The sequence below is a fragment of the Bufo bufo genome, chromosome 8 (assembly GCF_905171765.1).
Source record: "Bufo bufo chromosome 8, aBufBuf1.1, whole genome shotgun sequence".
In the NCBI taxonomy this organism is placed as follows: domain Eukaryota; kingdom Metazoa; phylum Chordata; class Amphibia; order Anura; family Bufonidae; genus Bufo; species Bufo bufo.
In genome coordinates, this window is record NC_053396.1 from 133,038,963 (window position 1) to 133,062,946 (window position 23,984).

Here is a 23,984-nt window from a genome sequence, read left to right on the forward strand (position 1 = left end):
AAAAAGTGATCCTCAAATTTTTAGTCCAAATATTGAAAATGTAGTAGGATAGGAATCTGGTTCACACTCCTAATATCTTATTCATTTTCTTGTTCGCTTTTAGGCTGGGTTCACACTTGAGCGCATTTTATATGCGCGTTTAACGCGCGTTTTTGTCGCGCGTTTTTATGCGCATTTTTTGCAATAGTAAACGCGCGTTTGACGCGCGTTTGTGTGATTGACTGCAGTGTCTTATGGCCACAAACGCGAATAACAACTTTTCATATTACTTTGATTAGGTTGATTCTGCATTCATAGGTTTGTAGAAGTTAGGATTAAGGTATTTTTCTCAACTCTGTTCATGTTATAACATTTTTGCTGTGAAGAAGAGGCATGTGATCTCTGCTCAGTCAAATTCAGTTTTGAGAACTGCAAAAGTAAACCAAGCATCTGTGATAATATCTTGTAGGCAGAGAAACTGCCCAATAATCTTACAAAAACCTCTAAAGGGCATGACATTGTGAATGGATTAATGGAATTTATTTACCAAAAAATTACACATATAGAAACATAGAATGTGTCGGCAGATAAGAACCATTTGGCCGATCTAGTCTGCCCAATATACTGAATACTATGAATAGCCCCTGGCCCTATTATATATGAAGGATGGCCTTATGCCTATCCCATGCATGCTTAAACTCCTCCACTGTATTTGCAGCTACCACTTCTGCAGGAAGGCTATTCCATGCATCCACTACTCTCTCAGTAAAGTAATACTTCCTGATATTACTTTTAAACCTTTGCCCCTCTAATTTAAAACTATGTCCTCTTGTAGCAGTTTTTCTTCTTTTAAATATTCTCTCCTCTTTTACCTTGTTGATTCCCTTTATGTATTTAAAAGTTTCTATCATATCCCCTCTGTCTCGACTTTCTTCCAAGCTATACATGTTAAGGTCCTTTAATCTTTCCTGGTAAGTTTTATCCTGCAATCCATGTACCAGGTTAGTAGCTCTTCTCTGAACTCTCTCCAAAGTATTAATATCCTTCTGGAGATATGGTCTCCAGTACTGCGCACAATACTCCAAATGAGGTCTCACTAGTGCTCTGTAGAGCGGCATGAGCACCTCCCTCTTTCTGCTGGTAATCTCCCTATACACCCAAGCATTCTGCTAGCACTTCCTGCTGCTCTATGACATTGTCTGCCTACCTTTAAGTCTTCTGAAATAAAGACCCCTAAATCCCTTTCCTCAGATACTGAGGTTAGGACTGTATCACTGATTGTATATTCTGCTCTTGGGTTTTTACGCCCCAGGTGCATTATCTTGCACTTATCAACATTAAATTTTAGTTGCCAGATTTTTGACCATTCCTCTAGTTTTCCTAAATCCTTTTCCATTTGGTGTATCCCTCCAGGAACATCAACCCTGTTACAAATCTTTGTGTCATCAGCAAAAAGACAAACCTTACCATCGAGGCCTTCTGTTATTTTGCTGATAAAAATATTGAACAATATGGGTCCCAGAACAGATCCCTGAGGTACCCCACTGGTAACAAGACCTTGGTCTGAATATACTCCATTGACTACAACCCTCTGTTGTCTGTCCCTCAGCCACTGCCTAATCCATTCAACAATATGGGAGTCCACGTACAGCCTTATTCTACATAATTTAAAAAAAACTAATATTTATTTCATGATGGAATAACATTTGAATGGTAATATATTTTCATCAAAAAGCATTTTATATAAAAAAAAATCTGATTTAAATAAAAAAAAATCCGATATTTATTTATTTTTTTAAACAAAAAATCATTGATTTTTATCCACCCTGCTTTTCTGTATGGCGTTGGCATGTTGCTCAGTTTGTTCTCCTTATGGGGATTGACTTTTATACCTCTGAAGGCGCCTTAGTGCATACTCTGTACAGGTATTTTATTCCATGGGGTATGCAGCATATAATACAGTGTTGGGAACTGTTTAGAGGTGCCATTTATCATGGTTGTGCTGAGCACAGAAATTGGAGCAGTCGTAGCCGGATACATGAAATACACAGGCCAGCCGGAGTATATATTACAGACCTATTTTAGTCTTAGAGTTTAGAAAGAGCATATCTAAAGCCATGATTTACACTTTTGGTCTGCCTGAAAAACATAATTATAGATGAAAAATGACATGGCAGAGGGAATAATAAAACAACTCGGCTCCATAATTGTGGGTTATGCTGGCTTTTTATATATGTCTCTTGGCCCGTCCTCGGAATCCCAGTTTTATGAAGTTAAACATAATAAGTGGATGCCCAGCTTGTGATTAAGCACCATTTAGACACTATTATCAGGCAGATGGTGCATGCAGAGTTTGTCTTGTGGATGATCCTGGAAAGAAGGAAGATTAATGGCATGTAGTAACTCAGCACAAATGCTAAACATCGGAGCCAGATGTTCTCTGCAGATTATGTCCATTCTAACAAAATGTAAAACACTAATAATCACTTTTCTGTTTTGTTTGCTTCTTGACATGTAATTAAATGCCCTTGTGCTGTCCGGATTGTCAGATGACTTTGTCCTAAAATATTGTCTCTATACAATACAGTGAATCCTATACATTCCATATTGCGGTCAGGTCAGGGAACCTGTCATCAACTTTATGCCGGCCTCACTGATGGCACCATTCAGTAGTCACAGATAAGCTAAATTCAGAGTTGCGTCACTTATTCATAGATTGTAAGCTCTTGCGTGCAGGGCCCTTATTCCTCTTGTTTTAATTTGACTCTGTACATGAACCCCCTGATTGTAAAGCAATTGTTGGCGCTATGTAAACAAAGATTATGAGTAGGGACGAGCGAACTTGTGTTTTCAAGTTCGACGTACCAGGTTCGGGTTATGTAAGAATTCCGTTATGGATTCCGTTACCACGGACCATAACATATGGTCCGTAATAGCGGAATCCATAACTGAATTCTTACATAACCCGAAACTGAACCTGGTACGCCGAACTTGCCCTAATTATGAGCTATGAGTGAGTGCTTGGGCCTGGAAAAAGAGTCATGGCTGCCTGAGAGGAGTCATGGTTATGCATGAGCTCCTGCCTTCCCCGTCCACCTGCTGATGATTGACGTTTTTCTCCTTGGTTTGCTTCCTAGGAGAAATTGTCAGTTGATGGTTGGGGAAAGCAGGAGATCGGGAATAACTATGACTCTTGTCGTGCAGCCATGACTCTTTCCCAGCAGGCTGTTCTCTGCCGGAGTTCTCTGGATCCAGCATTGCTGGATGTTACCCGAAGGCCTGCCTTCCTATAATGGGGTCTGGCCGAGATCTGCCCGCTCCCCAGCAAATATGTTGGGGTTCGCCTGGAAAAAAAATAAAATGCTGCACGCAACGTTTTTTGTCTAGCCGTTTCCCGGCATTCCACGCCGCAACAGCTACAAATGTGAAAGAAGCCTAATACTGCACCTAATGGTTCAAGATCGTGGTGGCAGATTTCCATGAATTTTTCTAGTTCCGTTAACAAGATGAAAGTAAAAATAAGTTTGTCCCTGTTTATAACTTTGAGCTCTCTTGGGAGAATCATTATAATGCCTTGTGATCCTGTCAGAGGAGCAGCGTTCAGGACGAGCGAGTTTCTCAGATTAAACTGGATTGTGTGTCTGGCCTAACTCATGACTCACATTTTTGAAATACTAATAAAGAAACTTTTATATGGAACTTCTAGGAGTACTTTAACACTAAAATATAAGCAGGTACAGATGGATTGGCGGGAACAATACTTTGTTAATGGTTGATGTTGCGTTTTTTACCAATTTGAGAGCTTTTCTTTAAATATCTTTTGATATTCTTTTTTCCAGCCAAGGGAACTAATCACATGACACATCACCTATGAGATCTGATGACGATATTGTGTTGATGACTTGTGGTAGACCTCATTGCATGCTCAGACTTGGGCCCATGGACAATGGATGATTGCCCCATTCTAGGGGTTGGTCCAGTCTCTGCTGCTCTCCACTTCTTGCCCCGGCTTGACATGCAAGAAGTCACAGGAAAGGTCCTGCCATTTCAACTTGTCAATCTGGGACAGGAAGCAGAGAGCAGTGAGGAATGCATCTTTGTTATTTTCAATCCTTTCTGTCTTTTTACTTTTTTTTTCTATTTAAACCTCATTAAATAGCTTTTAATCTATTCTGTATGTAGGAATCTTCTGAACTGTCTTCACGTCCCACCAGTCCATCGCACTCCAATGTCCTTTTGTGTCCTACCTCTCCAGTCAGCCATTTCCCTCTAGCAGATTTTACATCTCCAGCAAGTTCTGTGAGCTGTCTGGATAATTCTGCAGCAAAGCACAAGATATTAGTTAAGCCAAAGAAACGGAGACCACCAATCATGAATGTGAAACCAACACAGGTACGTGTTTGTAGCATTACTTTACTTTTTCTAAGGCTAAGGTTTCACACTAACATTAAAACCGTCCGGCAGGCTGTTCCAGCAGAGGAACAGCCTGCTGGAGTTCATCACATGTGGCATAGCCGGAAAGACTGGAGCACCGTCAGGCCTCACTGACTATAATGGGACCCGGTAAGGATTTGCCATAAGTGCCGGGATTAGGCCGCACAAAAAATCTGACTGTTTTTTGTCCAGCCGAATCCCTGCACTCATGACGGAAACAAGCCGAATCCCAACTGGGTCCCATGAACTCTGCTGGAACAGCCTGCCAGATGGTTTTAAGGCTAGTGTGAAACTACCCTTAACATGACAGCTCTTTAACTAGTCAATAAACTTCCTTTTTTAGGGGTAGGAGCTCAGTTTTTCTGAGGCAGAGGTCCAAGTGCGTTATTCCCCTACACATAGCTAAGAAAGTCCTGTTTAAGACTACAAAACAAGGTTGCTTTCTCCACAATGAATGACACCTGTCAATCAGCTGTGTCTGGTATTACAGTTTAGCTTCATGAACTTCATTGTACTTCATCTGCTATGACAGACCCAACCCAAGCACAAGAATAGTGGAGTTTCTGGGACAATACAGCCATGGTTCCAATAAAACCCTTTTAAATGATGGACATTCTTGCTGCTTCCACCCTCCACTATCTGAATACATCTAATTATGTACCTGGTCCATGAAAAAAGATGTTGTGCACAAAATAACTTGCACAGAAGTGTGATATGTTAGGTCATTGTTTTTTTTTCAAGGGTACTAATAGGACTAACAAGCCAGTACAAATTAAAAGGGGAGAAGAGAACGATAACATGGTAAACAACTGTGACATAATTTGGAAACATAGCATGCAGTAATTGTGGGGTCTCTATAGGCTGGGTCCAAAAATGTTCATCATAGCACTTGAAATGTTGCAGCCCTGTCTTCTACACACATAATATAAAAAAGTGCTTTTTAATATATCTTTTTAAAGGTTGAAGAGCAACTATTTGAAATCCCAGACTTGGACAAATGTTCTGTACACGAGGCATCAAGTGAAGTTGTCAAAATCGCAGAAGGTATTTGGCTATTCCATTAGGAACATCATATCATTTTTAACATTACTGTTCATGGCAGTCAATGGTCCATCATCCATGGAAATTAACTTGAGTAATCTTGGTAATCTAGAATTTTGATATTAGATAGATTAGAAAAAAGTGGTGGATAATATAGCAGCTATAATCTTTGCAGAGAGAGCCATTAAATTGATTTTAAACGATTATTCAAGTTTTTTTTGTTATCGATGGCCTATCGTCCGTCCATTGTGTAGTGAAGGGAGCTTTTTCTTGTATTGCTGCTCCCATTGACTTCACTGTTTCAGTGTAACTTCCAGCACTGTAGCTACACTGAAACAGCTGATTGGCAAGAGTGCAGGTGTCGGACCCCCACCAATTAGATACTGATGGCTCTCTTGAGAACAGGTAATTTAAGACAAAATTCTGGAATTCCCCTTTAAAGTACAGTATTGAACAGATGAAATGATGTATGGAAATGCATCAATCATACTTATGTTTTCTGCAGATGATTACTGCTATATTGATAGGGTTTAGCAATGATCATTTAGAATTTAGCTTATGCTTTTTTTATTGGAATTCTAAAAATATGAATATTATTTATTGATAAAATTGTGTCTAAAATTATGAAAACAAAAAAAAAATGCTATTAGATGAGGACGGGTTTGTGTTTTTGGTAACATTGTTAACATTGTTTAAAATAGTTGTCATAAAGACTGATATAATAAGCCAAGAGGTTTTAGTCTTGTTCACCAGCTGTACTTTATGCACAGATCTGTCCGCTATTATATAGCTTAGTTATCTATAGAAGGCTGATGTTTGTCAGTTTACACAGTTAATGCATGACAAGAGATTGAGGCTCATTAAAGCAGTTATCCAACCCCTATAATGCCCCCCAAAATGCCCAGGTCCCTCATACTGGTCATACTTACCCCACTCCCTGGCACCCTTGTCACTTCTGATCCCCGCTTGGCCACAGCTGCATCTCCCCGTCACGAGGATCATAAAATTCGGTTAAGGCCTCTTTCACACGGGTGTTGCGGGAAAAGGTGCGGGTGCGTTGCGGGAACATGCCCGATTTTTCCGCGCGAGTGCAAAACATTGTAATGCGTTTTGCACTCGCGTGAGAAAAATCGCGCATGTTTGGTACCCAAATTTGAACTTATTCACAGAAGTTCGGGCTTGGGATCGGTGTTCTGTAGATTGTATTATTTTCCCTTATAACATGGTTATAAGGGAAAATAATAGCATTCTGAATACAGAATGCATAGTAAAATATGGCTGGAGGGGTTAAAAAAAAATATATAATAATTAAACTCACCTTAATTCACTTGCTTGTGCAGCCGGCATCTCTTCTGTCTCCTTCTTTGCTGATTGCAGGAAAAGGACCTGTGGTGACGTCACTCCGGTCATCACATGGTCCATCACATGATCCATCACCATGGTAAAAGATCATGTGACGAACCAAGTAAAGACCGGAGTGACATCACCACAGGTCCTTTTCCTGCACACAGCAAAAAAGAAGACAGAAGAGAAGCCGGGCTGCGCGAGCAAGTGGATTAAGGTGAGTTTAATTATTATTATTATTTTTTTAACCCGTCCAGCCCTATTGTACTATGCATTCTGTATTCAGAATGCTTTTAATTTCCCTTATAACCATGTTATAAGGGAAAATAATAATGATCGGGTCCCCATCCCGATCGTCTCCTAGCAACCGTGCGTGAAAATCGCACCGCATCCGCACTTGCTTGCGGATGCTTGCGATTTTCACGCAACCCCATTCATTTCTATGGGGCCTGCGTAACATGAAAAACGCACAAAGAGGAACATGCTGCGATTTTCACGCAAAGCACAAGTGATGCGTGAAAATCACCGCTCGTGTGCACAGCCCCATAGAAATGAATGGGTTGGGATTCAGTGCGGGTGAAATGTGTTCAACTCGCGCATCTCATCCGCGCGGAATACTCGCCCGTGTGAAAGGGGCCTAAGGAGTTAGGGGTAGGAGCATCCAGTCGGAGGCTGCAAAGGGGACGAGCCTCCCTAGCATTGCGGGTAATGCAAGGGACTATCGTTCCTGTCGTGGCCTGCTATAGGCTAGCCCCCTCGGCCGGGGAGAGGGGTAAGTATGACCAGTATGAGGGGCCCGGGCATTTTGGGGGGCATTATAGGGGTTGGATAACCCCTTTAAGAGGCTCAAACCAAGGCTGTACACAATTTAGAGTTCTGGTGATGGTGACAAAAGGGTTATGGAAAATAGCACTTGCTGTATGTCCAGCAGCTCAAAGATATATGATGGGTTTTGAGTAGAAGAGGGTGGTGAATGGTAGGGAAATGTGAAGGACCTGATTAGAGGAGGGATAGAGTTAAAGGAATTAAGAGTCAGGTGAAAAAAACATATATCGCTCTTCTGCCCTGTGTTGTTGGAAGGTCGTGTAAGGTACGGATCTCGACACTTCACCTACACTGAGTGAGGCTCAAAGGGACATGATGAGTAAACCATAGGCTGCAGCTGATGACCACCTGTCTGTGGGAAATGTGCTAGTATGGCAGTTTCCCACTGGTTGGCCCATGATGGTCATGAAAGTTAGTTGGAATGATCAGTGATGTCCCAGAGGTCAGCTTGGAGCAAGTGGGCCCAAGTTGTCTTCTGCAGGTTGACAGTCAGGACAGACAAGCCCAACTACAAGTAAAGTAGGTTGGGAGGCAGTGAGTGCTGGGTGTAATATTGTCAGGCTAACTGCTTGTTATGTGATTGTTAAATGTATCAAATAAAAGTGGCTTTCATCATGTTTCTGCTAAACAACTGTGTTTGTGGGAGTGTACTGTCCCTTAAGGTTTTCTTGTTAGAGTTCTGTGGATATCATAATTTCTATAATTCATATTTTGTCACATAACCTGAAATTAAACATGGCAAACATAACCAAATTTTTACTTTTTTAGATGTTCTGCAGAAACCAGAGGAAGATATTGTTGTGTCTGTTTGTGAACCACAAATGGATGTTTCCAAAAAGGACAATACACCTTTGATTTTGGAAGTCCCTCTGCTTGAAAACCAGATAGTATCATTTCAAAATGAAGCTGTATGTAGTGAAACTGATGTGGATTTCAATGAAACTCTTGTATCTATAGGAGATCGGGTGGACATAGCTGAAGAATTGGAAAGTGATGAAGTTACTACTTCACCACAGACCTATGATTTCCAACCTACACATGAAAATAATGAGATTACAATTACAGTTATACCTTCTGAAATCAGTAGTGTTGAAACTCCTGAAGGTAACACTGTTCAAATAGAAAATCCTAATTTAAACACCAGCCAAGACTTGGTTTGTGGATCAATAGGAAATTATGAGCCAAATCTGGAAGAAGCAGTAGCAACTGCAGTGAGTGTAATATCACATGAAGAATACAACGAACTTGGCACAGTATTACCAGACATACAAAATGATTTATTAAATGTGTCCAAAAGTGATTTAGTTGAAACTGATACCTTAGAAAACCGTATGTTATCAATACAAACAGTCACTTCCATGATAAAGGATGACGTTCAAGAGGTTCAGGTTGCTTGTGAATGTGATAGATCACATGAAAGTAATGAAAAACATCTAGATACAGTAGAAATACAAAATACAGAGGCCATCCTAGAAGTATCCGATCAACTGGTTGCAAACAATGAGGGTAAAAATGAGCAACTGCCTTCTGAACAAAAGACAGAAACCTCCGATCTGAGTATTACTGAGGTTAAGGATGACCAGTGTGATGTAGATAATGTACCTGATAGCAAAGCGCCTGTGATAACAAATGCAAATGACTCTAGCTACACAAAAGTCACCACCAATGCCCATGATTTTGGTATTTTTGCAAATAGTGAAACTTCAGCAGAAATAGTCAAAGAAATTAAATCAGCAGAGCCAATTCCAGACAGTAACATTAAAGGATCCAACAAACCAATAAGATTTACTGTAGCCCCTGCATGGCAAAGAGTGCATTCAAGTGGATCTAGTGTGAAAGACAGCCCCTTCATCAAGAATGCCATAGGTAATATTGTCAGGTCTGGATCATTAGATAGTGCAGATGAGTCTGTAGTACAAAGTAGTAGTGAGAAGAAGAATGTTCAAAAAGACCAAGAGGAATCCTGTGGTCATTTTGGTGTCAGGTTAAGGCGGACTTCATCTTCCATAAAATATAATGAAGACCATCAAGAAGATTTTTCCACAGAAGACTTATCTCCTGTGGATAGCTCATCCTTACTTCCAGGGAAAAGCCTGCAAACCCCTAAAAGGACAACGTTTAATATTGACTGTGCAAAAATGTCTTCTAATGATGAGGAAAAAGTCACTCCAGAAGTTAGAAGTCAACCAAAACCAAAAGCAGATCATTCACCACCAGAAAACACAGGTACTTTTCAATGGCTTTATCCATTCTAATCATTTGGCTGTACCAAATGTATTTATTACTATGGTTCCAAAAGTAAGGTGCCAGTAGAAACCTAGGAAATGTTTGCTTGCAATTCCTCAACTAGACTAGAAAAAGGGTAATGCAAATCTGGTTGGTCTGTATATACCTTGTCACATGTCATACATTTCTACTGTTATTTCTATGTTTTTGGTCAGCCCACACTTGGAACAAAATTAAACAGCCTATTCTAATCTTGATGGATCTTACACTGCTATGCCCATAGGGCAATATACTCGAGGGATGAATTTTATGCAGTTATGACTCGCCGAAGTGTGATTCAGTTCTTTCTTAAGAACATGAGTGTGGAAGCAGACAAATGGATACAACCCTCTACAAACATCATATATATACCTGAATAAAAATGTATGTGCAATAATATTTTTTTCTTTTTAGAACCTGCATGGATTACAATGGCAAAACTGAAACAAAAGGGGTTTCAGGAGCATCCACTTGCCAGAGAACAGAGTAGCGCAACTGAAAAAAATGAGAAAGTTAAGGTATTGAATGATAAAGTTCAGTTGGTTAATAAAACATCTATTTGTCATCCTATACAGAATGCATTGCATTTTGCAACTCCTTCAAGAGAAACAATATTAGGGTCACAGTGATTTATTATGATTCATTTATCACTTTCTATTTCTTTTAAAATGCTAAATGACCTATACTGTTTCTTCTACATGTGCTTAGATGTAAAAGGTGAAATTAAATTTAAATGCATAAAAGTATGTCATCATCCCTGTAACATTACCATCTGTATGATGTCACCACATTTGCTGGTGCCCTGTTGAAGATGCACCAGCCCATGTAACTAACATTTCGTAGTGATGTCATTCCCTGTAGAATCATGACTCCCTGATCAATTTTTAGGACTGGTACTATTTTATAATTTCATGGCCTGCTGCACCCTGAACTTTGCCAAGACCACCCATTCTAGGACCTAACTGGGCATGTCAGGCATTGTCACTGATATTGAGCTTTATGATGCCATCAAAAATACCACTATCCATATGAGGTCATAACATGCACTGGTACCCCACACACCAGTCTCTGACAATTCCCCTGATGATGTCATCAGTGGTCATCCAGTGTGAAATTTTATAGGAGACTTACAATGTCCCTGTGTCACCCCTGCATACAGTTGCAGCTGCGGCAGCTGTGGATCCAGTCAGCTAGTTTATAGGGCCTGAAACCCTTGTGATGTCACCGCCCACCATGAGGGGACATGCCCTCGTCAACGGGACATGTCTGGCAATGTCACTAATATTGCCCATTATGACATCACCACAAGTCTCGTGCACTGGTGCATTACAGGGGACCCACCAGCCCAAGGGTATGATAGCACCCCCAGTGACTTCACTCAGATAGACAAGACGGAGAAAACTGTTTTTTGGGCATGTTTGTGTTAGAAATGTGATGCAGGGGCTTTGTAGATATGGCTTATTATTCAGTGTATTTAATGTCTTCTAGTGTGATCCCAGTGGATACTTACTCCATCCCATAATAATCAGTTTCATTATTACAAAAATCTTATAATGCCAGAAAACAATCATATTATTACAGTGTTGTGGTCCTTTCTAGGAAACAGAATGTATCCAGAAAAAATATATAGTCACAAGTCCCCAAGTAGTAGAAGAAAAGAGGTCTGAACAAGCAGCTGCTGACAGTCCAGGTATTGCTTTGAATCTGTCATACTATATTGTATGTTATACTGCTTATAGCAAGAGCTGCTTATATTACTAATGAAAGCTCCACAATCTGTAGAATAAAGTGACAGCAGCAACCTTTTTATTGTATCATAAATACCCTGTTGCAGGTCTGTGTGCTTGTGGTGGGGTTAGCAAGGACCGACTCACAGATTTATGAGCTTAAAAAGTACAAACAACTTTTATTTTCGTCCAAACAACATTAGTCACTTTTCAGCATCCACATGTATGTGACATAAAAATAAATCACTTTGCCCATCTGGGCGCTAAACTATACATTAGGTTACCTGACCTAGGTACTTCAAATCCAACACAGGGGGATCAGACTTTGCACAGTCACCACAGGTCCTGTAGCTTCCAGGCTCTGACGATGAATGAACATTTCAGCCCTGTATTTCTCCCCACAGTAATGAGCCCAGCATATTCACCTGGGATTACTTCAGGCTTGGGGAAAATGTTGTATTGGAGTGAGAGGGAATGGCAGGTCCCTCTACCAACCTACCCACCATTCCATAAAACACTTTAAAGAAAAGTGCCTAAGCAAACTACATTTTGCTGGAGCCAGTCAGCATTCCTGGATTTTTTTACCTCATCTATCTGAGGCTACTTTCACACTTGCGTTTGGTGCGGATCCGTCATGGATCTGCACAGATGGATCCGTTCAGATAATAAAACAATCTGCATCTGTTCTGAACAGATCCATTTGTATTATCTGTAACATAGCCAAGATGGATCCGTCTTGGACACCATTGAAAGTCAGTGAAGGACGGATCCATTTTCTATTGTGCCAGATTGTGTCATAGAAAACGGATCCGTCCCCATTGACTTACATTGTGTGTCAGAACGGATCCGTTTGGCTCAGTTTCGACAGACAGACACCAAAACGCTGCAAGCACAGTTTTTTTTAAACATGTTTTTATTTAGAATTTTCCACATAATGGACATCAGTCATATCATCTTTTGACAGAAATATGTGAAATCTTTACAAACAATAAAGATATAGAACCCTCCCCCCACCCAACCCTGCATCATCTCAGAGTCATAGTTCCTTATTCATTTGGCATCATGGATTTAGTATGACACATCCTCCCAAGAAATATGACTTATATCTAAGAGCGCCCTGAGAAATGAAATGAGCCTTTTCAAAACATTCGTTTTCTAGCTTTTGTTTTTGTCTGTTTCTGAAACAATTGGTACCATGGGTCTGAAGGCCCCAATTTGGCAAACCATTCTGTATAAGCGAACGGGGAGATTGTTTCTACTATCTCCTGGTTAGTAAAGAATGCATTCATAAATGGTCTCCATTTCCTGAAGAAAGGAGCTGTTTTTTTTTTTGGATCTACACCCTTCAGCCTCTATATGCTCCAAAGACAGACAATTCACCGAATGCTGAATGACTTCTTTCATAACTGGCGTATCTGGTTTAAGCCCGTGTTTTAAAATCCACCTTTTGGCAGCCAGTAACATCACATGAATTGCATCTTTGACTTTGGGACGTTTTTTTTCCCCTCCTACATGGAATAATAAAAGCTCCGGATCCATTTGTATCTGTGCGTGAAATTTGGTGTTAATCATGGATATAAAAGACTGCCAAAAAGACTGAGACTTTGTACATGACCACAAACCATGTGTGATATCGGTGTTGGGTAAATTACACTTTGGACAGTGCGTAATTCTGTCCGCTATGAGTTTGACAGGATTTCTAGATAAATAAAAGCCATATATAGCTCTATGCATTATTTTAAAGTATGACTGCAAGCAGCGTTTTGGTGTCCACCTCCAAAGCGGAATGGAGACGGAACGGAGGCAAACTGATGCATTCTGAGCGGATCCTTTTCTATTCAGAATGCATTAGGGCATTTGGACCGCTTGTAAGAGCCTTGAACGGATCTCCGAAACGGAAAGCCAGAACGCCAGTGTGAAAGTAGCCTTAGCCTTCAGAGTGAGATATACACTCACCTAAAGAATTATTAGGAACACCTGTTCTATTTCTCATTTGCCTTCAGAACTCCCTTAATTCTACGTGGCATTGATTCAACAAGGTGCTGATAGCATTCTTTAGAAATATTGGCCCATATTGATAGGATAGCATCTTGCAGTTGATAGAGATTTGAGGGATGCACATCCAGGGCACGAAGCTCCCGTTCCACCACATCCCAAAGATGCTCTATTGGAATGAGATCTGGTGACTGTGGGGGCCATTTTAGTACAGTTAACTCATTGTCATGTTCAAGAAACCAATTTGAAATAATTCGAGCTTTGTGACATGGTGCATTATCCTGCTGGAAGTAGCCATCAGAGGATGGGTACATGGTGGTCATGAAGGGATGGACATGGTCAGAAACAATGCTCAGGTAGCCCGTGGCATTTAAACGATGCCCAATTGGCACTAAGGGGCCTAAAGTGTGCCCAGAAAACATCCCCCACACCATTACACCACCACCACCAGCCTGCACAGTGGTAACAAGGCATGATGGACACATGTTCTCATTCTGTTTACGCCAAATTCGGACTCTACCATTTGAATGTCTCAACAGAAATCGAGACTCATCAGACCAGGCAACATTTTTCCAGTCTTCGACAGTCCAATTTTGGTGAGCTCGTGCAAATTGTAGCCTCTTTTTCCTATTTGTAGTGGAGATGAGTGGTACCCGGTGGGGTCTTCTGCTGTTGTAGCCCATCCGCCTCAAGGTTGTGCGTGTTGTGGCTACACAAATGCTTTGCTGCATACCTCGGTTGTAACGAGTGGTTATTTCAGTCAACATTGCTCTTCTATCAGCTTGAATCAGTCGGCCCATTCTCCTCTGACCTCTAGCATCCACAAGGCATTTTTGCCCGCAGGACTGCCGCATACTGGATGTTTTTCCCTTTTCACACCATTCTTTGTAAACCCTAGAAATGGTTGTGCGTGAAAATCCCAGTAACTGAGCAGATTGTGAAATACTCAGACCGGCCCGTCTGGCACCAACAACCATGCCACACTCAAAATTGCTTAAATCACCTTTCTTTCCCATTCTGACATTCAGTTTGGAGTTCAGGAGATTGTCTTGACCAGGACCACACTCCTAAATGCATTGAAGCAACTGCCATGTGATTGGTTGACTAGATAATTGCATTACTGAGAAATAGAACAGGTGTTCCTAATAATTCTTTAGGTAAGTGTACATCCCGTCCAGTACTTTACCATACACATTTTTACAACTCATATGACTGTGTTTGGTACTGCAGCTCAGCTCATTGAAATGACCTGGACTGAGCTGCGGTACCACACAGTGACATGAGTATGCACCTCACTTTGTCAGGTAGTGAAAGGTTCTGGTACTTCACTGAGCGCTACTGTGCCTTCGTTCTGCTCATCAGTAAGTGATCACACTCTTATCACCTAGACTGAAGAAAGGCCAGCATATTCCTAGAAAACTGTGCACAGTATATGTGAGGGATAATGCTTGGTTTTTGTAAGGATAGTTTCAGTGACCTCTTAACAAAAAAACTACTTTATACTTGCTATTTGAATATTGAATCTTTGTTTGCTTATAGCTGCACCAGAGGTGGCACAACCAGATTCTGAGAAGAGCACCCCCTCTACACAACCACAAAACCCAGAGGAACCGCCATGGTTTGTACTTGCCAAAAAGAAGGCAAAAGCATGGAGTGAGATGCCTAAAATTGTGCAGCAGTGATAAATATACGTCTCAAGTCTCATTTTTGTGTGTCTTTATTAACTGTGAGACATCAGCCAACGATCCAAGGTTCTTCTCTATGTATTCATGTTCTCTGCCTTGACATAAGGAAACCAGTATTTTTTATTTTATAAAAGTCTTAAAGGAAACTCCCTTTTTTTTATACTCTAAAAGGGCTTAATGGCCAGATAAGTGCACATTTTTTTTTTTGGTTGCGTCATATCATGACGTTTTTGTGCAAATTAATCAGGTGCAGTGCAAGATCTAAATAGTTATTCTCCCTGCTGTATACCATTGCAGCACGCAGAAATAATATCTTCCAGAATGATGTTTATGGCTATTTGGTAAACTGCACTAAATTTAGTTTTTTGGGCAATTCAAAAGTAGCCCAGACTATGAGACTTGGGCAGCCTGAATTTCCTGACATTTTTTGTATAATTTTGTTAACGGAGATGCTTACAATGTTCTAGATAAAGCACTATCAAGGCTGGCCTAAGGAAATATTTTCCATTTCAATTACCCGCTGGGACTGGAGGGTCCACGGATTTCTGGATGACCATGAATAGGCTGAGGTTGGGCTAGACAGGAGCACCAAGGGCCCACATCGTCCCTCAGCCAGCCCTGAGCATCTTTTTGCTGACTACCATTAATAGATATTTACACATTTGATGTTGTGTTCCTAAATATCTGTATGGCCTTATTTTGATAGGTGAGCCCACAGGAAAAAACTCTGTATGATGTTTAGAAGTTTTTTGGGGGAATTTTCAAGAACGCATGTAAGCCACTTGGACTGAACCATCTGTTTGCTGTAGCATGACGAGCCGCAGATTACACAGTTAAAATATTAGCCTTTCTTCTCATTGGTGTTAAAGCTTCTGCTTCTGGCTGATTCTTTTAGGGCTCTTTCAGACGAGCGTGTCCTGTGTTGAAATCACACTCTGTGAAGGAGCGGACTGGCCATAGGACCCTATACTAACAGCATTATGTCATGCAGAGACACACAGCATTATAAATCATCATAATGCCATGCGCTCCTGCAAAATGTGCAGTGTCCGTATCGGGGAGCCTGATTTCCACTTGCCTGAAAGAGCACTTATAGTGGATTTAAATAGAAACCTAATTGATTCATTTGCCTTTAATAGAATCCTACAGTTTTCAATTTTTTGTTAGTTTTTTTAATCAGTTAGAATGTGTAGCAGACTATGCTATGCTGTCCATCAAAAGCAATGAAATCCTGACAGAATAATCTGCAATGTATCCCACTTGAGTTACAGAGAACCTTTTACTGTTTGGAGTAAAAAATGCCAGTATGAATAAGGCCTTATATATGCACTTGTTGATCTTCTAGGTAAAAGATACTTTACTATCTTGTTTTCTTTCCTAAGCGATATGCCCATTTATTTTTCACAACATGACATTATTATTATTATTATTTTTTTTTTACTAAATGAATTAATGGTTTTAATTTCTTGAATATTAAATAAAAGTTGTTACAAAAGAAAGTCTTTTAACTTAAGAAAATTGTGGAAAACATGAAAAAAAAAAGTTATGTTTTCTAGTAATATGACATTTATGGCAGAACAAGGCTGATGCGTTGAACCAAAAGTATTTTGGTGACTTTACAGTGATCTCTAACCTGTGGCTCTCCAGCTTTTGCAGAACTACAACTCCCATCATGCTCTGATAGCCGTAGCTGAAGGGCCACAGGTTGGGAAACACTGCTTTAAAGACTCTTCATAAAATGCTTGCAATCATATTAACACTGTAATAATGAACTTTGCAAAACTGTACCTGTAGCCACTGCCTTAGCTTTCCTGCAGCATTCTAGGTATATGCAGAGTATTATATTGTTTCTAGTGTTCTACTGGATGTTCATATTTTGTTAAATAAGGGGAAGTTCACTTTTGACAGCCAGAGCCAATTAGACTGTGAACATAAAGTATTTAAAGTCTCTCACAGTGAGACTTCTGAGACCACCTTAAAGTAAACCTGTCACCTTGAAAATGCTATGTAAGCTGCAGGCAGCATGTTATAGAGCAGGAGGAGCCAGCAGATTGATATATTGTTTTGTGGGAAAAGATTCAGCAGAACTTATAATTTATTCAAGTAAATTCCTGCTCATTCTGGGTTTTGACATCCAGGAGGCGGTCCTATCAGTGATTGACAGCTATCTCTGTATACACAGTCATAGAGGGAAGGCTGTCAATCACTGATAGGACCGCCTCCTGGGCTTCAAAGGCCAGAATGAGCAAGAATTTAAATGTATAAATTGCAAGTTTTACTTAATGTTTTCCAACAAAACTATATAGAAATCTGCTCAGCTCCTCCTGCTCTGTAAAATGCTGCTTTCAGCTCATACACCATGTTCAACATGACAGGTTCCCTTTACATAGACTGTAGTTGATAAAGGGGTGGCATGAGTCTAGAAAAAAATCTTTTTTTTCCCCCCAGAGACAGAGCCTTTTATGTCCATGGCGTTCAAGTGAATGGTGCAATACTGGACAGAGAAAGCAGTTTTTCTAAACTTGTAAAACATTCAATTTGCTATAATGTAATCTGGCTACATCACGCTCTACTGTGGGGCACATTACGGTTTTAGAAGCCATTCCAAAAAGCTCATTAAATAATCGAATAATCGGCGCTGTCAAACAAAGCAGCCGTGACTCTTCATGTATATCTACAAGAGTTCAAATGAACGATGCACTTTTACAAACCGTATGATACATTGTTTTACTGGATATTTCTCTTGTATATATGATATATAAACGTGTTTATACCCTATGATACCTGCTTTCCTATAATGTCTTCTATATCTATGTACCAATCTTGCACTGTGTCCTCTTCCATGTGTTTGTCTCATGGTATTTTTGTAGTCTTCTTTATTGGAAATGCATCATTTATATCAATTTGTTCACAAGTGTTTATTAAATGATCCAATTTATTATTTATGCTGTCCATTTCTCGTTCATAATTTTGTACATATATGGCATCAATCATAGTGTCCAATTATCCAAGGGTTACAATCACTCTTACATCCAGCAGCGGTGCCCGTGCTTGCACACTATGGTAAAAAGTGCTGGCCTCTGTGTTGGCTAGGACTGTGGGAGCGCACATAGGCACGGGTGCGCAGCAGCTTCCATCCTGGCCACCTTGTATCTGCACCGCAGCGGTGGTGATGGAAAACTGAGTCAAGCCAGCAAAGGAGGCAATATGGACAATCACAATATATTAGTAAGTGCCTTGTATTTACTTTCTCTACATGATAAATGCCATTTGCTGAAATGAGACAACCCCTTTAAGTCTCCCAAGGGGACTTTAACATTGCAGCCTATAGGAGATTCAGTGCATTCTTATCAAGGCCTGACACAGTCAGTGCCTGATAGGGACTTTGCTAAAGCAGGCCTCAAAGACTTAAAAGTGCATTAGAAGAATTTTGATATCTCTGACTTTTTAGTCTAACCAGACTGTCTGTTACTCTGTAATTCCTCTAGAGCCGTTCTATGGAAGCAGTAGGTTAAAAGAGCACACCAAATGCTTGAAAGAACTTCTTTATTAACTTCCACTTTTCTTCATATAACACTGCTGCCTCCACAGCAGATAGTCCATGTACAAAACACACGTTTCATAAAGAATTATAAAATGGCGGTATGCATAAGATGGTGGTTCAACTGTTCAATCTTGTCATTCAACATAAAATGGTGGATATATTTCTCTCTTGAGTATCTGTACTCTCACTTTGTTATTTAAGCACTTTATGATCTCTCTGAGAGGTGTATCTGAGGTCTAACTAATAGTTCTACTTGCTGAATTTGGTCGCAATTTGCAGTTAGCAGTAACTATTTGCAGATTGGTTGAGTATGATCTGGTATGGTTGAATGCAATTTAGATTGCAATATGGAATTTGAATTTGCAATTGGTATGCAATTTAGTTTAACTATTTTGGCCTCTCTGCTTCCATAAAACACAGTTCTTAGTGGAGTGTATGTCTGTTCAGCTCCTCTCTCTGGTTAATAATGATTCCAGCAGCTCCTGCTAGGGGAATTTCCCAGACAGGCTGTGTGTGAGGTTGGCTGTGATTGGTCAAAACTCCTGCTGTGTGTGAGGCTGGCTGTAATTGGTCTAGACTCCTGCTCAGCAACAACAGTTTAACTCTATGCTTTCTGTTGTTTCTGCTGTGTCATTGAGCGTACCTTGCATCCATATAATGAATCTTAAAGGCATATTATCTTTTCTGATTCTGTGAACACAATATAAAACCGTTATATGACATCCAAATATGAAGTCACTGTAAATAACTCTGCTTTTGTCTTTAACACACAAACATAGGAACTGTATTAAGGTTATTTGGCAGGTCTAGCTGTATAAACACACAAGCTATATTAGCAACCTAGAACAGGTCTTAGCTGACCAGCTACATTAACCCCCCCCCCTTCTCTCCACATATTAAAAATAAAAATCATTAGCACTGCCATGTCCCAAAATGCCCAAACTGTTAAAATATTAAATCATTTATCACGTACAGTGAACAGCGTAATGTAAAAAAAAAAAAAAATGTCCAAATCGTAATTTTTTGGGTTACTTCATCTTGCAACAAATTGCACAAAAAGTTAAAGATATTCACATCAAAATGTATCCATAAAAACTACAGCTCCTTAGACATAAATATAAAGAAGATAGAGGGTCAGGCTATGCAAAGTAAAAAAATTATTTTTTTAAAGTTATTGAAACAATAAAAATCACTGTAATGGTACTGATCTGGAGAATGACATTAAAGGGTCAGTTATACCAAATAGGGAACGCCATGAAAAACGAGAACAATAAAACTATGGCGGAATTTTTTCCCCAATACAGCCCCTTTCAAATTTTTTATTCTCTCTGCATTGTATGCAATATAAAATAGTGTTATTAGAAAGTGAACAGAAAATTTAAGTGTTATTTCCCCCATGTCACAACAGCACCACCAGAGAGAGATGGACTCCTCCCCCAGGGACAGGAAACCTAGAGTACAAAAGGAAGTACCTCCCTCCTATACATCAGTGGTTTCCTGTCCCTAGGAAGCCTGGAGTGATCCATAGCCTGGTGGCTGTGTTGAGTATATGGCTGGGGGACCTGGGAGGCAGGAAATTCCTGTGGTTCAGGGTGGCTGGGTCCACTTTATGGCTTCCGGTGTGGAGTCGGTTCCTTCACCACCAGCAGCAGGTCCTAGTACTTGTCGCCCGCCCCCTCCGGCCGCTCCTTTCCACTGCCGCGGCCCATTCGTGGTTCCGAGGGAGACCGCAGCAGTTAAGGTAAGCTCACCTGTTTTCAGATGGGGCTCCTATGAGAAACTGGAGGCCGGTGGAGTTAGGAGAGGGTCCGGAGCTCCAGCGTGGTTGCACGGGGAGCTCCAGTGGTCGCCATCTTGAGGCGCGGTCAGAGTCAAATGATGACGGCTGGGAGGAGGGGCAAAGAGCCCGGCGCAGAATTATGATGTCAGACGCCGTGTCTCCCGGGGCTCTCAGCGGCAGATATAAAAGTAAGTCCTTTTGCTGCAGTCAGCCTCCGTGTGTGAAGTGAACAGCCATTAGGTGTGATCTGCTTTCAGGAGGGGGTGCTGTGTCTAAAATGAGTGCTTCCAGCAAAGATACGAGATCCAAGAAGGTTCGCTCGGAATCTTCTTCCAAGGTCCCATCTGCAGATGTGGTTTCCAGAAAATCTAAAAGGTCTAGAAGTAAGGAGTGCACCATGTGCGGAGTCGGTCTTGCTGCTGACTATAGCAAACCTAATTGTATCAGTTGTACTAATAAGGTTATGGCACAAGAAACTCCTTGACTCCTGCTGGAGATGGTCAAAAATCAGCTGGAGGCCTCCTTAAGAGGTTTACGGTCAGCGCCTGTAACATTTACACCTCAGCCGTCGGTTGCTCCCTCTGTCGCAGTACCATTCGAGGTTGAAGAAGACGTTTAATTATGGTTCATTCACACTCAGAAGAGGGGTCTGACGGGTCTGAGGATGATTTATTAGGGAGACCGTTATTTCCGTGTGAAGATACGGATCAGTTGGTCAAGGCAGTAAGATCAGCTATGGGGCTAGAAGACGCTAGGGAACAGAGGTCTATCCAGGACATCATGTTTGAAGGACTCGAGATAAAGAAAAGGAAAGTCTTTCCTATTCACTGGACTGTATCCCAGCTTATTAAATCAGAATGGGAGAACCCAGACAGGAAGTTGTTTATCCCCAGGGCCATCAAAAGGAAATATCCCTTTGATGAGATGGAGACCAAAACTTGGGATCGTCCACCTAAAATTGATGTGGCTATAGCCAACATTTCTAGAAAGGTTTCCTTGCCTTTTGAAGACTTGGGACTCTTAAAGAGCCCATGGATAAGAAGGCGGAAGGGTTCCTTAAGAGAGCTTGGGAGACCGCTGGGGCAGCTCTTAAACCAAGCATAGCGGGTACCTCAGTGGCTAAGTCCATGATGTGGATTGATCAGCTCTCAGCAGACATCCAAAATAATGTGCCTGGGGATCAGCTGCTGGCCTCCCTCCCTGAAATTAAGAAGGCAGCCGCTTTTCTGGCAGATTCCTCATCTGATACCTTGAGACTGTCAGCTAGGGCTGCGGCCTTAACGAACTCTGCTAGACGAGCTCTCTGGGTGAACAGCTGGTCAGGGGATCTCAGCTCCATGAATAAATTATGCTCTATTCCATGTGAGGGCGAGTTCCTTTTTGGTTCCGTACTCACTGATTTATTGGAGAAAGCAGGAGATAAAAAGAAAGGATTCCCTGTCCTGCAGTCCTCTAGACAGTATCAGCCCTTTCGTGCTAAGGGAAGGGGGGGGGGGGTCAGGCTAGAGGCAGACGCCAAGCAGGCAACAGATGGAGCGGGTCACATAAAGGTAGTGGCCTTATGTTCAACCATCCCTCCTCCACCTTCAAGAAACCCAGTTCCTAATGACGAGGTCTTGCGGGTGGGTGGAAGACTGAAAAACTTCTTTGCAGAGTGGTTGATATCAGGAAGTTCGTGGGTTCTAGAGACCATATAAGAGGTTCTCTGTCTCGAGTTCATCAGTCTGCCACCTACCCGTTACATAGTCACAAAATGCTCTTCGGGGCCCTCAGGTCAGTCTTCTCTGGAGTCTGAGGTGTTGTCCCTGATAGAAAAGGGGGTGCTGGTTCCAGTTCCAGTAGAGGAAATGAGTCAAGGTTTTTATTCCACTCTTTTCCTTGTAAAAATCCAAATGGAACGTTCAGAGTCATTATAAACCTAAAACCTCTGAATCAGTTTCTTGTTTACCATCGGTTTAAAATGAAGTCCCTAAGGTCAGCAATAAATCTATTGACAAAGGACTGTTATATGGCGTCTCTAGACTTAAGAGACACTTATTTTCATGTACCCACCCACAAAGACTTCCAAAAGTTCCGGAGGTTAGCAGTTCATATAAATTCCCATCTGATGCACCTACAATATTGTGCCGTGCCATTTGGGATTGCTGTCGCTCCGAGAGTCTTCACAAAGATCATAGCTGAGATGGTGGCTCATATCAGGGAAGGAGACAGCATCGTTATCCTGTACTTGGACGATTTTTTGCTGGTGGCAGGATCCAAGGAAAAGGTACAAAATTTCCTAGTTCATGCCCATCGAATTGTAGAAAAGCTGGGTTGGGTAATCAACTGGGAAAATTCTTCTCCTCTCCATTCCCTACAAAACAAAAGTTTTTTTGGGGAATCTTATTAGATTCTGTGGCTCAGAAGTCCTTCCTTCCCAGGCAGAAAATTAAAAACATTTTTTTCTTTAATTCAGGAAGTTTCCTCTGCCCCCTTTTATTACTATTAGTAAAGGATGTCTCTGTTGGGTCTTTTTACCGCCGCTTTCCCTGTGGTTCCATGGGGTGAGCTGCATTCTAGGAGTTTGAAATTAGAATTGTTAAATACCTGGGTTGGTACTCAGTTAGACCTGGATAGGGAAATTAGGTTGTCTAATGAAGAAATCTCGTCCTTAGATTGGCGGTTACAGGAAGAAAATGTATTCAGGAGTCTTGATTGGAGCCCCCAGTGATGCTAGCCCCTGTGGTTGGGGGGCGTACATGGGCAGTTTAGATTGCCAGGGGTCCTGGGAACCAGAGGTTCGAGCTAGATCCTCAAATTACAAAGAAACCCTTGCAGTTTTTAGGGCCCTTCAGTCCTTAGCCCCTTCTATCCAGGGAAAAGATGTAAGGATTTTGTCCGATAATACCACTACAGATTCCCTGATCAACAGACAAGGAACTACCAGGTGTCCAAGTCTAATGTCGTTGTCTTTTAGTTTTTTCTCCTGGCAAAATCCCAGCTAAACTCAATATCAGCGACCTACTTAAAAGGAGATCTGAACTTCAGGGCGGACTATCTCAGCAGACATCTGATCCATCAAGGAGAGTGGCAGTTAAATCCAGAACTGTCCCGGAAGATCTCGGCCTTATGGGGCAGGCCTCAAGTGAATCTTTTCGCAACAAGGATAAACAGACAGGTCAGCAATTTCTACTCCCTATCGCCAGCAGACAGGCCTCTAGCAGTGGACGCTCTATCTCAAAGTTGTAATCTCAGGGTAATCAAGAAGATAAAGGAAGAGAGAGCAAGAGTCATCCTGGTGGCTCCCTTCTGGCCGCGGAGGGCTAGGTTCTCCTGTCTGAGGGTCATGTCTCTAGGGGATCCCTGGGTCCTTCCGGAGCTTCCCA

General features: G+C 41.3%; 1 protein-coding gene across 4 annotated transcripts in view; it reads left to right on the forward strand.

Annotated features, from left to right (window-relative positions):
• Positions 1–15,592, forward strand: part of KIAA1210 (KIAA1210 ortholog) — a 137,534-nt gene extending 121,942 nt beyond the window's left edge. For 3 of the 4 annotated variants that reach the window (XM_040442579.1, XM_040442578.1, XM_040442580.1), the window contains 7 exons: positions 4,162–4,371; positions 5,155–5,214; positions 5,373–5,457; positions 8,392–9,849; positions 10,303–10,406; positions 11,488–11,578; positions 15,150–15,591. In XM_040442579.1, coding sequence (XP_040298513.1) covers positions 4,162–4,371; positions 5,155–5,214; positions 5,373–5,457; positions 8,392–9,849; positions 10,303–10,406; positions 11,488–11,578; positions 15,150–15,292 — 2,151 coding nt within the window. In that variant the 3' untranslated portion in view covers positions 15,293–15,591. Of the gene's footprint in view, positions 1–4,161; positions 4,372–5,154; positions 5,215–5,372; positions 5,458–8,391; positions 9,850–10,302; positions 10,407–11,487; positions 11,579–15,149 lie in introns of all 4 variants that reach the window. The other variant, XM_040442581.1, reaches the window with a different exon arrangement.
• Positions 15,593–23,984: the final 8,392 nt, after the last annotated feature.